This window comes from Arvicanthis niloticus, chromosome 22 (assembly GCF_011762505.2).
Source record: "Arvicanthis niloticus isolate mArvNil1 chromosome 22, mArvNil1.pat.X, whole genome shotgun sequence".
In the NCBI taxonomy this organism is placed as follows: Eukaryota; Metazoa; Chordata; class Mammalia; order Rodentia; family Muridae; genus Arvicanthis; species Arvicanthis niloticus.
The window spans coordinates 29365848-29382091 of NC_133429.1; the positions used below are offsets into that span (position 1 = coordinate 29365848).

At 40.1% G+C, this 16244-nt stretch overlaps 1 protein-coding gene and 1 pseudogene across 1 annotated transcript in view; one reads left to right on the forward strand and one right to left on the reverse strand.

The window, feature by feature from the left end:
- The window catches only part of Acss3 (acyl-CoA synthetase short chain family member 3), a 173636-nt gene that overhangs the window by 15429 nt on the left and 141963 nt on the right, over positions 1 to 16244 (reverse strand). The window contains exons 12-13 of the mRNA XM_076920151.1: positions 4875 to 4956; positions 1618 to 1740 (exon numbers count right to left, since the gene is read on the reverse strand). Coding sequence (XP_076776266.1) covers positions 1618 to 1740; positions 4875 to 4956 — 205 coding nt within the window. The remainder of the gene's footprint in view (positions 1 to 1617; positions 1741 to 4874; positions 4957 to 16244) is intronic.
- On the forward strand, positions 1829 to 2981 carry LOC143436462 (sulfotransferase 1C2 pseudogene; annotated as a pseudogene).

The following is a 16244-nucleotide window of genomic DNA, read 5'->3' on the forward strand; positions in this document are numbered from 1 at the left end:
CAAACATAACGAAGTAGTATTATATACCTACTTGAAAGGTTTAAAGACTAGTAACACAAACAACTTCTACAAAAGATAAAAAAAATTACCTCATATTGTCAATGGGTAAACAAAAGGTATATTGTCTGGAGCAACCTTGCTTATACATTGAAGGCCTAAATCAGCCATAAGCCCAACTCAGTTATACATGCCTGCTAAGAAAGAGTCTTGGTCTCTGTGGGAAAACACTGACCTTAGAACAGATAGCTATGGATCTTGTGAACAGGAAGCCTTGGTGGAAAACCAGCAGCCTGGATAAGAACAAGTAGTCATAGAGCTTGTGGACAGGTAGCCTTGGTGGAAAGTGCCAACTTAGGTAAGAACAAATGAATCATAGACAGAGTCATAAGTGACCTGTTCCCTGCTTCTTCACCCAGCCAAAACTGTTCTGAAAGATACCTGTACTCCCCCTGAGAACACCTATGCTCCTGCGTCATCCCCTTTCCCACATCCTGCCTCTGTGAATATAACCCCTGTGTGAAAAAATTAAAATGGCGGTTTGATCAGACTATAGACAAGCCACCATTCTTTGCGTCTACTGTTTTCCCTTCCAGGTCTTTCAGAACCTAGTTCAACCCTCCCCCCCCCCCAACCCCCCGTGGGACTGGGACAGTATATCTATTCAGGAAGACTTTTGCAGTTTGTCATAAATGTATCTAGGTACTCCATATAACCTAGTAAATATACTGTAACTATTTAGCCTACAGCAATAAAATGGTTGTTATCCAAGGAATCTAAAACTGAAAGTCCAACATTAGAACAAAGAAGTTTTTCAATAGATGAATAAATATATTAACTCATCAGGACATAGAGAAACACAATTATGGATGCCCACAGCAACTTCAATAGGGTATCAATACATTAGCCTACAAGAAATACCTCAGTCCCGAAGGTTACAATACTATATTTATGTCATTAATATGAAATATTTCATTTGACATTATTTTAGGAGCAAAGAAAACTTCAGGATTATCAAGGGTTATGAGAATCAGAATATAAAGATGATATTAATTCAGCTACACTGTTGAAATTCTTTATATTATGTCTTCTAATGATGGATGCAAGAATCTATACAAATAAAAACACTTGGATTTTATACAGTGAAATATATTTACCCTATTTGATTAGAACTTTAAATGGTAAAAGGGTAATTTTGGTTATTTGTATGAATGACACTAGAAAAATAAAACTGTCCAAGAATTGAGAGAAAAAAAATTCCATATCACCCGAAGACTAAAAGCAAGCCTAATCACAAAAGAATGTTAAACAGTGATGCTGGGGGTGACTGAGTATCAGGTAAGAAGCATGGAATGTTCACAGACCTTTCCACAAAGAACAAGTATGTGCAGTTGCTCTTAAATGTCTCATATAGGGAAGAAAAGGTGAAAGTGGAGAACTGAAAAGCCAGAGGAGAGAAAGAGACACAGAGACACAGAGAGGCAAAACATTGGGGAGAAAATAGCCCAGCCTTTCTCATTAATAAAGGCATGATCAGTTTTCAGGTGACCCTCAATATTTCTTCAGTTCATTACAATATATAGTCACTACATGATACAGAAGAGCAGCATTCATGAATACCTCCTCAATAGCCCCTGCAGAAATTCTGTGGCCTGCAACATTTATTACATCGTCCATTCGGGACATCACATATAGGTAGCCTTCCTCATCCATGTAGCCAGCATCCATTGTGTCATAGTATCCCTGAAACGAGAATATGTATAGTTAGCATGCAGTGCTAGGTAAAGATGTGATCATCTTAAAGCTGGGTAAAATTTAAAATGTGTCCTAAATGGGTTTACTGTGAGCATGCAACTATTTTCACAGGGTTTTGAGATTAAAATGCTTTTAGCTTTGAATCCTAACTAGATTGGTTTTGCCCTTCTAACTACAAGACAGAAAGTTAAAATGCCCTTGTATGTGTTCAAGTTTGTTATTTGAACTTAGAATTCTAACGTTTGTGAACCCAATTAATTTTTTTAATGGAGAAGTAATGGCTCAATAATTCTGATATTTTTGGTGTTACAAGGGAGTTTTTTAATAAAGTCATCTCAAATTGTATGTTTCCAAAGCTCTCTATAGATATTACAGAAAGGGGGCAATTCAGCCTTGGGATTACTGACAACTAGAGATTTAAGTGACTGGACCCTCTACCCTGAGACACTATTGGCCCTGACTTTAGAACTGACCAAATAAAACTGAAAGAGGAAGCAAGGCAGGGAATCCCCTGCAAGTTGCAACTGTGGATAACTGAAGGCAGATTCAGACCTTCGCGGTCAAGCCAGAACTTATACTAAATTCAGGATAACATGGATTCAAGAAATTGTGGACATTATTGAACAGAATGGGAATGTAGAGAAATGCCAGTGAGCCCTCAACTAACACCGGCACCCTTTTATCAAGTGGGCATAGCCTCCCCAGACATCAGGTATGGGGACAAAGCCAATGCAATACCAGTTCCAAGGATATTAAGGACCCATCATCCCACTAAGCTGCTGTCACTGTCTTTCTGAAGAAATAACTGTAAGTTCCTTTATGTGGTTCGAAACACCAACGACTACATGGTTTCCTACTACCACTTATCTATAGGATGAGCCAGATGATCTGAGATCTAGGTACGTTGGGTAAGTATTTGGAAACCTTCATCGATGGAAAAGTAAGTTGGGGATCTTGTATCGAGCATGTGAAATGTTGGAAAATTCAACAGAGATGCCAGATTCTCTTCCTCTTCTATGAAGCTATGATTAAGGACTCAAACCATGAAATCGACAAGGTAATGCAGGATGGTAGTAACATCCAAGGTAACTTGGATGAAGCAGTACTAGGTCAAATCATTTGGGAGACATCACTTGAAGGAATAAAAGATAATCCTTTGACAAATTGTTCCAAATCTACCCTGGACCAAGTCCATTTCTGCCTTCATGAAAAAAAGGAAGTGTAGGTGACTGAAAAAAAAAAAAAACCATTACTGAGGTCCAGATTTTGATGAAATATATAAGCAAGTAATGGAAGGAACCTCTACATGGGAGTCTGATCAAGATATAATGTTAGATGTCAAGAACAGGGAGGCTGTCTGCAAGCCTTAATCAGCAAAAGCAGCTCTGAAGGCACACAGTAAATTAAATGCTAAGGATTATGGCTCAGTCTCTATGATTATTAACATCCATTACAGGTTTTTAAAAGCAAAAGCCAAAGAAGAGAAAGACATCACTAATTTATTGACATTGACTGGGATTAAACTCAGGCTTCAGCAAAGATTAATAATCCATATGAAATATAACACCTCACAAATATCAAAGTAATATATCTTTGTTTACAAATCACAATACAAAGAAGAATCAAAAGTAAACAGTACAAAGAAAAATAAATCTTTCTTATTATTTTTAATACTTCTAATTTATTTGATACTCGTGTTTAAGAATAGTCTCTAAAACAAATCCAAAACAGTAATTATTTGTATTTCTTAACCTTTCTAATCTTTGGTATGAGCCTCTCAGATGAGTTAATACAGTCTTTCTTTCCAGACTTCAGCCAACTCTATAAAATGGTGTGTAAAGCAGAAGGCAGAATGAGACACACCATAAGCCCTTGGGAGTTGTAGTTCTTATCACGTCCTGCAGCAATTAGGAGAGACCATCTAGAAATAAAACAGTGAAGGGGAGGCCATGTTTGTCCCAGCCTCAGCCCAGTCACATCTAATTTGCATGAACCCTGATTAAGTTGTTTGATGCATGCTTCTATCACGCCTGTAGATGAGAGGCCTGGAGTCAGGAATCAAGGCAAAATGAAGAGGTGCTTCATGGAGATTGGCCATGCACTTGGACTTTTGATCTTAAAGGTAAGCATGCTGAACCACATGTACATACTGCTTGCCCTTATCAGGTGATAATGAATTGTATCAGTACTCTGATGAATTTCATGTGGCCTATGATATAGACTGAATTGAATGGCTGGAGTCAAGTGACAAATATTTCTGCCACACTCGACCAGGAAAATGTTTAATCTTGGCTGTTGAGGTCACTTGACTCCCAGATGACTTTCTAAAGAAAGCTATCTTACTCTTTGCTATTTGCCTAGTTAAGAGGGGCATCCATCTTTCCCTCACATACAATAATGATGGGATACTAAGTACTTGGACCCATTGTCTTTATGATAGTCTCATCATTCATTCATTCCTGCCTGGCACATAATAAGGACAAGGTGAAGGTAGGATGTGGATTGCACTCTCAAAAGTGTTGCCATGGACACAGCATCCATTGCCTTGGCATGGGGTAATAAATGAATGACACTCTGACACACAGGAAGAGAAACTGCTCATCCAGGTTCCTGGGACAATGGGTGCGGCTTCAAGAATATTGTCTCTTATGACTTCTTTATTTAAAGTAAAATGATATTTAAAAGAAAAACATTAAGGGAAACTGTCAAAAACAGATAACAGGACAGAAATACATTATATTTAACTCATATAAGTGTAGAGAAGGCTGGGGTTCCTAATGACTTTCTAGCTCTGATTGGTTGCTTGCTCTCAGTCTCTGTAGAGGATTTCAACAATAGGTGCAAAATTATTGAAGTCCAATTTTACTGGATTTAATTTTTAAATATTCTGATATCATAGTAAGAGTGGATAAAAATTCTCTGTGTGTAGACTCTGATCATACTTATACATGACTTAGTTGGATAAATCTGGCTTGCACATTGTTATGTATGCGATCTGAAAACCAGCGTGTAAAACTTGAAGAGTTCTTTTGTATCTATGATGCTGGAAGCAAGTTGCTTCAGTGACAAGGCAACAGAAAACAAAAGCACACAAAATTCTGAAAGTCTATTAAAGCTCTTACAGGAAATTTCTCAAAGTACAAGTGCTTGAATGCTTCCTGATTCTTCCAGAGTCCTGAAAAAGCCCCAGGTGGTAACGGCAACCTTAAACACAGAGAAGATAAAATTTGTGAATAAATAATAAAGACAATCAATAATAACTGCTGCTATTATTTTACACCGTGCTCAAATAATAAAATAATTCATTCAAATGCAGACCATAAATTTGCTAGGAAGATTATGTTTAATTTGAGGGTAAGTAGAGTCCATGTCATAAGACAACTATTTAAGAATTATAGTTTCTTAACAAGTCAAGCACAGAGGCAATACACACACACACACATGCACACACACACACATACACACACAAACACACACGCACAAACACACACACAGAAAGAGAGAGAGAGAGAGACAGATAGACAGACAGACAACATTGGGATACAAGTGAACATTGTATTTCAGCAGAAACCATAATATGTAGCGATTGATCAAAGTGAATTATTTTCTCAAGAAAAACATTTTTTTAATAGGAAAATAGTTTTATTTTTGAAAAAAAAAAAACAAGTTTTAACTTTGTTTGAATAATGGAATATTTTCATTTAGATAGTTACTATACAATCTCATCTTTGTAGTGAGCCACGGCAAGCGGTGACAACATTTGCCATTACAAGATGGCGCTGGCATCCGGTGCTCCCACAAGTAAACAACTAAACTGCGCAGGTGCAAGAGGCAAAAGCGTGCCAAGCCACTGCCCATCCCGGGGCGTAATATGGGGTGATGAGTGAACAGCCAATCAGAAGTGAACACGCCACTCTAGGGTGCATATAAGCAGTGCCTTTTCCGGGCTTGGGGTCTTCCGCTTCAGCTGATACAAGAATAAAGCCTCGTTGTAGTAACTACCCGAACACTGCCACCCGTGTCTCTCTTGCGGGCGAGGGGACTCAGAAGGGGCGCGGAACATCTGGTGCAGAGACACGGGAACTTCAAGGCGCTGCAGAGACCCCCCCGAGACTCGGGGCAGGTTAAAAGATTACAGGATCAAGGTACATCTCTGAGAGGTATGTTTGGGGTGGAAGCCTTGGTTGCTAGTGGATTTTCACCCATTGCCACCGCTGCATTAGTTGGCCTCTTGCTTGTGTTGTTTTCGTTTTTAGCTTATTTGTGTTGTGAAGATCCAGCTTGCAGCACAGCTATTAATGCAAGTCAAGAGGTTTTAGAAGAGGTCCACTCCAGTGTATCAGAAACAGAGCGTGTTAGTCGGCATCAGGCCAAGGAGCCTGGGGAAAAAGATAAGGCCAAGGAGCCTAGGAAAGGGAAGCAGGCAAGAAGGCCTGGACAAAAGAAGCAGACCCAGGAGTCTGGTAAAAAGGGAGAGTACTCAAAAGAAACAGAGGCCACTCCAGGGCCTGTTAAGAATAATGACCCTTCACCGGCTGGTGAAGAGAGAGTGGAGGTCAAAAGGACCCCCCCCCCTTTACCCCATTAAGGAGCTTGCCGCCATAGAACTTAGCAGCTCCGAAGAAGATCTAACGCAAGGAGAGGAAGAAAGCCTAGAGGAAGAGGCAGCCACCTATGAACAAAACAGATATGGACCAAAAAATAACCGTCCTGAGATAAGACCAAGAAAGACCTTGAGTCCCTCGACCCCGGGCAGCATCTCTAATTCATTTCTCAGCCCAGGAGATCAGAGACAGCTACAGCTGGCATTTCCGGTCTTTGAAGGGGCAGAGGGAGCCATGTTCATGCCCCAGTAGAGTATAGGCAGGTCAAAGAATTAGCTGAGGCAGTACGTGCATATGGAATTGGGGCTAATTTTACTGTATCCCAAGTAGAGGGATTAAGTGCAGCTGCTATGATGCCAGGAGACTGGCAGGACACAGTGAAGGTGGTACTTACCAATATGGGCCAATATTTGGAATGGAAAGCGCTCTGGCATGAGCAGTTACAAGCACAAGCCAGAGCTAACGCAAGCATTGAGGGTCAACAGTTATGGACTTTTGACATGCTGGCAGGAGTTGGCGCACATGCCAATGACCAGACTGCTCACCCTTGGCAGGTCTACGCACAGATAGCATCAGCTGCAATAAAGGCATGGAAGTCTCTCCCTAGGAAGGAAGACAGTAACCTTTATTTGTCCAAGATAATTCAGATATCTAGTTAGTCCTTCTCTGACTTTGTGGTCCGTATGACTGAGGCAGCTGGCAGAATCTTTGGGGATTTCAGATCCCAAAACTTTCAGAAATTGGCTCTTTTCTAGGAACAGTTATTTATCCAGAAAAAATAGTTCCTCAAAAATTAGAGATTCGTAGAGACCATTTACATACTTTGAATGATTTTCAGAAATTATTAGGTGATATAAATTGGTTAAGACCATTTTTAAAAATTCTCTCGGCTGAGCTGAAACCTTTATTTGATATTTTGGAAGGGGATGCTCATATTTCCTCACCGAGGGCCTTAACACCAGCTGCGAGCCGTGCTCTACAAGTAGTAGAAAATGCTTTACAAGATACCCAACTAAAACGCATAGATGAAACCAAAACCTTTGACTTATGTGTTTTTAAAACTAGACACTTACCAACTGCTGTGTTATGGCAGGAGAGGCCCTTGTTATGGATCCATCCCAATGCTTCTCCTGCAAAGACCATTGAATGGTATCCAGATGCAGTTGCTCAACTTGCCCTTCGTGGACTAAAAGCAGCCATTACCCATTTTGGAAGGGAGCCTAAGGTTTTGATAGTGCCTTATACTGCCCATCAAGTCCAAATATTAATGGCAACCTCTGATGTTTGGGCAGTGCTGGTTACTTCCTTCAATGGTCAAATAGATAATCATTATCCTAAGCAGCCCATCTTACAATTTGCCTTAACTCAAGCTATCATATTTCCACATATTGTGTCTCAGGAGCCACTCCCAGATGGAATGGTAGTTTATATGGACGGGTCAAAAAGAGAAGTGAGTGCCTATGTGGTTAATGATAAGGTTACATCCAAACAATACCATGAAACCTCACCTCAAATTGTGGAATACCTAGTGTTGTCAGAGGTTCTGGAAATCTTTCCAGGTCCCTTAAATATTGTTTCAGATTCCTTCTATGTGGTTAATGCAGTAAAAGCATTAGAAGTTGCTGGGTTAATTAAGACATCTAGCAGACTTGTAGAAGTTTTTCAAAAGATTCAGCTTACCCTGGCTAAGCAAAGATTCCCTGTCTTTATAACTCATATTAGGGCTCATTCAGGCTTACCGGGACCTATGTCCTGTGGAAATGACCTGGCAGATCAAGCCACAAAGTTGATTGCAATTGCCCTTTCGCCAAAATTGGATTTGGCTAAAGCCTTTCATAAAGGGTTTCATGTGACAGCTGAGACGCTACGATGTCGATTTAACATCACTAGAAAGGAGGCTAGAGATATCATGACTCAATGCCAAAACTGCTGTCAATTCCTACCTGTTCCCCATACCAGAATTAACCCTCGGGGAATTAGGCCATTACAGATCTGGCAAATGGATGTTACCCACATCCCATCCTTTGGCAAATTACAATATTTGCATGTCTCCATTGATACCTGTTCTGGAGTTATGTTCACCTCTCCATTGACCGGAGAAAAGTTGGCCCATGTTATTCAACATTGTCTCGAGGCTTGGAGTGCCTGGAGAAAGCCTAAAATCCTTAAAACTGACAATGGACCAGCCTACACTTCTCAAAAGTTTGGACAATTTTGTCGCCAAATGGAGGTGACACACCTGACGGGTCTTCCTTACAACCCTCAGGGACAGGGCATCATTGAGCGTGCTCATCGTACCCTTAAAACTTATTTGATAAAACAAAAAGAAGTTGAGAAAACCCTGACCACGGTGCCATGGGTTATTATCTCTCTGGCACTTTTTACTCTTAATTTTTTGAATTTGGACAGTCAGGGCAACACGGCGGCTGATCACCATTGCCTGGAACCAACTAGGCCAAAAGAAATGATAAAATGGAAAGATGTTTTGACGGGTCAATGGAAAGGCCCGGATCCTATTTTAATAAGATCCAGGGGAGCAGTTTGTGTTTTTCCACAGGAAGAAGACCATCCATTTTGGTTGCCAGAACGCCTGACGCGACGCCTCACAGTTGTGAACGATGATTCCTCAGCGGGTTCCCCTACGAATGCTTTTGATCGCTACATGGATTCTCCAAGCTTGGGTTCCTAGTATATATAGTGAATTTAGATGGGCTATCCTATCTGCTTTTCCAAAACCTATGCCCTTGCCTTCTTAAAAGGTGCCGCTTCTGCTAAACAGAATTTCTCCTATACCTTTAACTATACCGAGCGAATTAATGCCTCACTGCAGTTTGTGTGTATCCTCCATTTCTTTTCATCTTATCCAACCACTCCTTTAATACTTGTACCAATGTAACTTGCTTTATGTACCAGTGCTGGTCTGCTCTTGTCTATAAGCAGGCCCTAATAGCCAGAATACCACAATGGATACCTATCCCCATTCAGACATCTGGGACCTTGACTTTATTTCGACAGAAGAGAGATTTTGATATAACGGCAGCCATTGTCACAGTTATTATGCTTGGAGCAGACGGTGCTACCGTTGGAGCTATTGCCATGTTTCACCAAGTACAAACCACTGAATTTGTCAATATTTGGCAAAAAGAGTTAGCCAGGCAATGGCTATCCACTCTTCCTCCACAGCAGAATTGAAAGGAGGTATTATGATACTCAATCAGAGATTAGATTTGGTTGAGGAAAGACTGGATATCTTATTTCAGTTGACATAAATTGGCTGTGAAAGGAAATTCAGAGCTTTGTGTATTACCAACATTCAATACAAAAACTTTACGAAAGCAGCCAATCTCTCACGTAAATTGTCCTTATATCTTTCAGGAAATTGGTCTGAAAATTTTGGTAATCTTCTTGAACAACTTTGAAGAGAAATTATTCTTGTCAACTCCACCCACCTGGATCCCTCCATCGTTAAAGAACTTTCTTCTTGAATTTCTTCTGCCTTTTCTTTCTTTAAGGAAAGGGTGGGGATAGGCCTGTTTGGTGCAGCTCTATGTTGTGGATTAGTGTTCATGTCATGGTTGGTCTGCAAGCTCAGAGCCCAACAAAAACGTGACAAGGTTGCTACCGCCCAAGCACTCGTAGCCTTGGAACAAGTATCTTCCCCTGAAATTTGGCTATCTATGCTAAGAAAGTAACTGATGACTGAGACCCTCAGTCGATGCACCCCAAGGGTTCAGCCCATTGCACTGGGTCGATGAGAGGTCTAAGTCTAGCCAGCCCTTGCCTGAATAACTGTGGTACCTGAATATTTAGAGGTGTTTGTGAGTGGGTACTCGACAGGGAATGTTCCACGTGTGTGGATAGATTTCCCGAAAGTATGCCTGATTGCACAAAGGTTTGATGCCAAGAAACCTCCTCCCCTGGTGGCGCCCCAGGGTGGAGGCTCCCTTTCCCCGACAAAAGGCATCGAGATGGGTATGGGAAGTATTACTCATTGCAGGATGACAAGAGAAGAAACCCATTACAATATCTCATTTTGCACAGAGGATCAGGCCTCTGCTTTCCCTCACTGAGTTGGTGCCGCGCTTGATAGGCAAAAGGCTGTTCCATCTTAATAAAATAGAAAAGGGGGAGATGTAGGGAGCTGTGGCGAGCAATGACAACATTCGCCATTACAAGATGGTGCTGGCATCCGGTCCTCCCACAAGTAAACAACTAAACTGTGCAGGTGCAAGAGGCGAAAGCGCGCCAAGCCACTGCCCATCCCAGGGCGTAATATGGGGTGATGAGTGAACAGCCAATCAGAAGGGAACACGCCACTCTAGGGTGCATATAAGCAGTGCCTTTTCTGGACTTGAGGTCTTCCGCTTATGCTGATACAAGAATAAAGCATCGCTGTAGTAACTACCCGAACACTGCCACCCGTGTCTCTCTTGCGGGCGAGGGGACTCGGAAGGGGTGCGGAACACATCTTTGCAATCTTAATACCCCCCACATTCTTGAAGTTGCTTTTCACTAAATACTCTTCTTTCTTATGACCACTAAGCCCTGCATATTTTATAAGTATAATGAACACAGGGAAACATGAAACATTTGGAATATAAAATTCTGTGTTTCTTTTCTATACAATTAATCCTGTCACATACTTCATTCTTTTCTCTACACTATTAAACTTGCATTATTTGCACAGAAAATGATGATGATCTGTGCTTATATAAATCTGAATTAATTCTTAAGGCTCCTAATAAAATGTGCTTAGCAGCAGATTCAAGTAGTTTACTGGACATAGAAAGACTTTAGATGCTTTATAGTTTAGAAATTCAGATAAGAGACAACGTGAGGACTTTCAACTCATTCAGTTAATTATTTTTTACTAAGTCAAGTGATGATGTCACAATTTTATTACGGGAAAAAAAGAAAGTGATGGAGATGCAGCTACTGCCCACATAAGGCAACATGTCACCTCCACCCCACACAGCCTTTTACATGAAGAGATAAGACAGGGCAAGATAGTCAGAATGCCATCAGGTACTCCTGACACTGATTTTTATCCCCACTTGTGTCAGATGATGTTAAGACAAGTGGGAGCAGCTGGGAATACCAACCTGGGCATCCAAGCTGAAGCTTCCCTTTCCCACCAAGTTCAGTAGTCACATGGTTATCTCACCCTTTCTCTTATTAGGACTTTTAATATCCTCTCTTAAAAATAGCAATAGGCTATTATTTCAGGACATTGTGCAAGAAAATGCATGTGAAAGCATTCAGTATTCCAAAATGCAAAACAACAGCAAAAGCTCCAGAAATGCTAACTCTTTGCTACAGCTGCAGCTCATAACCCCTGCTGCTCATCACTTAATCTGTTTAAAGGCAGCAGACTGAAGGTGATAAACCCCCTAGGCTCTTTCAAATGACTTTACTAAGCTAATTCTTCTAAAGAGGCCACGTAAATAGTTTTGCTTTATCAGTTTGCTTTTGGTCAGCTTGTTAACATTTTTGCAAATAAGAGTAAAAGTCAATTTTAAACAACTGAAATATAACACAAATAGAATAACTTCAAATAATCAAGCTAAGAGCATCATGGAGATGCCAGAAGGAAAAAAGTAAAACAGACATTAAGTGGAAAAATCAAATCCCACAAAGGGCCAGGAGGAACAACAATAATAAGTGAACCAGATTATCTATTAAGTAAATGAGAATGGAGTGTGGAGGGGGCACACTGAAGAGGTCATTTTCAACTGCTCTCACAGAAAACATATCACGCCAAGGAGCCCCTGCTAACCCTCTTAGTGCCACGTTTGGACACAGACATGAGTTTCAGAAGTAACTTCTCTATTACATTGCAGGAAAAAAGAAGAAAATAAAACTATGGCAATAAATGATGACCAACATCCAAACCTCTATAAGGATAATAGAGAGAATAATGGCATGTAGGAATGTGGGCCCAGCTACCTACACATGCATTCTCCATAATGAGACCTGCACACTGAGGAACATAGTGTTAAATAAATGTTTTTCTTACTGTATCTATACAAAATGCAAAATTCTGTTTCATAAGCATTTGTGCATCTTCCTCACATTCCGCCAGCATTCTCTCTCTCTCTCTCTCTCTCTCTCTCTCTCTCTCACACACACACACACACACACAAATATACACACACAAACCTTCCTCATCTCTTATTATAATAAAGCTCCTGCATTCCTTCCCTTTAAGGCTCTATCATGTTAGATGTTCATATATATCATCTTTGTTTGGTCTAACACTCTCCGTCTCACCTTGAAGCTTGATTCATAGCCTTGAGGCCCTCCCATCCAATAACCTCACCCCTGGAGAATGTCATGAATTATGTGTTAGACTCAGTTTTGGACCAACAACTTCTGTTTCCTTGTGTTTCATTTAACTGGGGGTGTAGCGAGATGGCAAGGTTGACTTTCACAAAGAAAAAGCAGAGCTGTCGTTGAAGGTTTTGATAAAGCCGAGTCTGTTGAGGTGGTGTGGCTAATGTCTGTAACCCAAGAGCTTAGAAGGTAAAGGCAGGGAGATCAGTAGTTCAAGGCCAGCCTCGGCTTGACATGCACACACAAAACAGAAATAAATAATAAACCTAGGTCTAGAAGTTTAAAAACACTGGTATGGATGTTAGGGACTCAGGAAGAATAAAAAGCATAGAAATTATTAGTGGGACAATCAAGGTAAAGTTTATGGAAGAGAAAGAAGAAAATTTAAGATAAATAACAAAAATATCAATCCAGGAAAATTAGAAACTAGTAGATCACAGTATCTATCAATAAAAGTCTGAAAAGAATAATAGTGACCAAGCATGAATCAAATGAATGACAAACTTTGCTTTCAAATAGGTTCTTTACTTAATAATGAAACTAGTATCTGAGTGAGATATTTTGAAGATTCTTACAATTGTCATTTCTGGAATGTAGACCAGAAAACAGAAATGTACTGGAACAAGCAGTTGAAAATACAGATACTGTATCTTTTGGTTTGTTTTGGTTTGATGAGACAAGAGTCTGACTGCATGGCCTAGGCTGGCCTGGAACTCCATATGTAGACCAAGCTGGTCTCAAATTCAAGAGATCCACCTGCCTCTGCCCCTCTGCCCCCTGCCCCAACCCCTGCTCCTGCCCCCACTCCTGCCCCTACCTTCCTCCTGAGTGCTGAGATTAAAAGTATGTACTAACACACCCGGGTAACACTACAGTTAAAAATTTGTAAAGCACCAACCAAGGAGTACAGATGGAGGGACCCATGGCTCCAGCTGCATATGATGCAGAGGATGGCCTTATCTAGCATCAGTGGAAAGGGAGACCCTTGGTCCTGTGAAGGCTTGATGCCCCAGTGTAGGGGAATGCTAGGGCAGTGAGTCCAGAGGGGGAGTGGGTGGGGGAGCACCCTGATAGAAGCAGGGGGAGGGGGAATGGGATAGGGGTTTGCAGAGGGGAAACCAGGAAGGGGAATAACATTTGAAATATAAATAAATAAATCATCCAATAAAATATTTTTAAAAAAAGAGTTTATACTGTACTTCACCAGGAGAGCTACAGCTCAATGGCTTAATTGAGGAAGTAGCTTGTGGAGAGAAAATGAAGGCATGAGAACCGGAAGGATACCAGAGGACTCATTCAACTGTTACAGTCATTCACAAAATCACATTTCTGTTAAGTCAGGCATCCATTTCCTTCTCTAATTTACTTGACTTACTAGTTCCTCGGTGCTTGCTTTCCCTCACTCAGTGTGCCATGCATTAATAATGCAGCGAAATAAGATATGATCTCTGATGCATGGAGATCCTGGCATAAAGAGTCATAAAGAGTGTTGTGTAAAAAATTAATATTTACAAATACAAATAGCAGGAAGGCTATAGTTAATGGTGCCTTCTCTGTTGAGTAATGCAAAATTCAAATACCCAAGATACTTTGAAAAGAATGTTTTATAGCAGTTGTTTGAACTCTACTTCCAGAGGCTTCCAGAATGAAATTTTTATCTGGACTTAAGATGTGCGTTGCTAGAAATGACAAGTAGAGCTATCTCAAGTCAGTAAAACACCTCAAGAAAATAGCTTAATTCTTCACAAATTCAACATTATCTAAAGACACAAGAGTGGAATGTTCTCTGCTATTCACTACTCGAGTGTGGTTGCTATCTCAATAAATTCAGTTGATTTTTCTCTAGAATATTAAAAAGGTGTTTAATCAGAGAACCTTGAGGTAAGACCCATTATGACACTAGAGAAAAACAGAGCAGAAAAGTTTCAGAGTTGAAAGTATTTGCATATGATACAAATATTTGTATATTATATATATACATATATACATACATATATATCACATTCATGTATATATCACATTCATATATAAATGTACACACATTCATATAGAGGGACAGATACGTACATAGAGGATAGATAAATAAATAGATAGATGATAGAGAAATTAAATGTGGACAAGACAGATATAACATTTTTGGCAATATTCCAAGCAAGCACTTTTGACTGTATTATATCTTAAGTACTATCCAGCATGAAGAGCAATTCTTTCCTCTGAAATAATGGTACAATGGGGTCTTTTTCTGATATTATGCAAAATGAACACAGTACAGTGGGCTGGATGAAATGAAAGATGCAAAAATACTCAAATGATCTTGCTAGTTTCTATTCTCATCCTTCAAATTCTACTCCCCTGTGATACTTTCCTTAGCTCTTGCAAGCAGAGTGAAATTAGAGTCTTCTTTTTCTCTAATTTTAAATTAGTAGTTCAGTTTAGATAATACCCTTCTCAAAGAGACCATACTGAATGTGAAAAGAAATAGCCAAGGCAGCAACAACTCCTGTATGTGAGACCAGAGTGTTATGAAATCATTAAAAAACAAGACAAGAAAGTCACTTGCCAAAGATAGTTGCAAAGTCCTAAGTCATCTAAAATGCAAAGCAGGGTTGGGGATTTAGCTCAGTGGTACAGCGCTTGCCTAGCAAGCACAAGGCCCTTGGTTTGGTCCTCAGCTCTGAAAAAAAAAAAAAAAAAAAAAAGACAAAATAATAAAATGCAAAGCTTCTTCGTGCTTATTATTCCTCTTGAACTATGAACTTTATTCTCTATTTTATGCAGAAACCCTGGGCTTCAGAATTCAGACCTAATTCCTATTTTCTGAAGAATTCTGGAATGAAATACTATGTTTGTCCCCTTGGTAGTGCCTACGTGGTCCAGAGTCTGGTGTTTCTTCAGATTTGAATACAAAGTTACTTTGTCTTCCTAAAAGAGAGGGCCCAAAACATTTCCTTCTTTCTGTATGAACTGTGTGGGTTCTGGCTATGTAACTCTTGGATGCTACTGTTTGGTTTTTTAGTTTTTTTGTTTTTTGTTTTTTGGTTTTTTGTTTTTTATGTCAAAATTGAGGACTCAATGTATCTCTTAGTCTCCCTCACAGTATTATTACAAGGCCAATAAAGATAATAGGAAAACCTAGGTTTGAGATTTATTTATAAAACAGCAGAATTATAACCCTGTGGCATACTTGTTCTTAGTCAGAGGATGTCCCCAAAAGGAAACATTCTTGGCTTTTTCCCTAGATGGGACCTTGGTAAATGAACAGCTGGTGTGAAACTGTCAGGATGTAAACAAACATCATTAAATGTCAGGAGTTCGATATCTGTAGAATGAGGAATTGGCAGACAGTGAACAGAAAGTCGTACTCCACACAATTCCCTACCTGCTTACTGCTGCCCTGGGGACAAGGTCAGGAGAACACATCAGAGAGTGTACAAGCCATACTTCCCATAGCAGGAATAGACCTGGTCAGAAAAAAATGTACGCCCCAGAGAGAGGAAGAGTCAGAGACCAATGGCTTTAATAACTTTGAGCCCAGCGTTTCAAAGGGAGGCAATT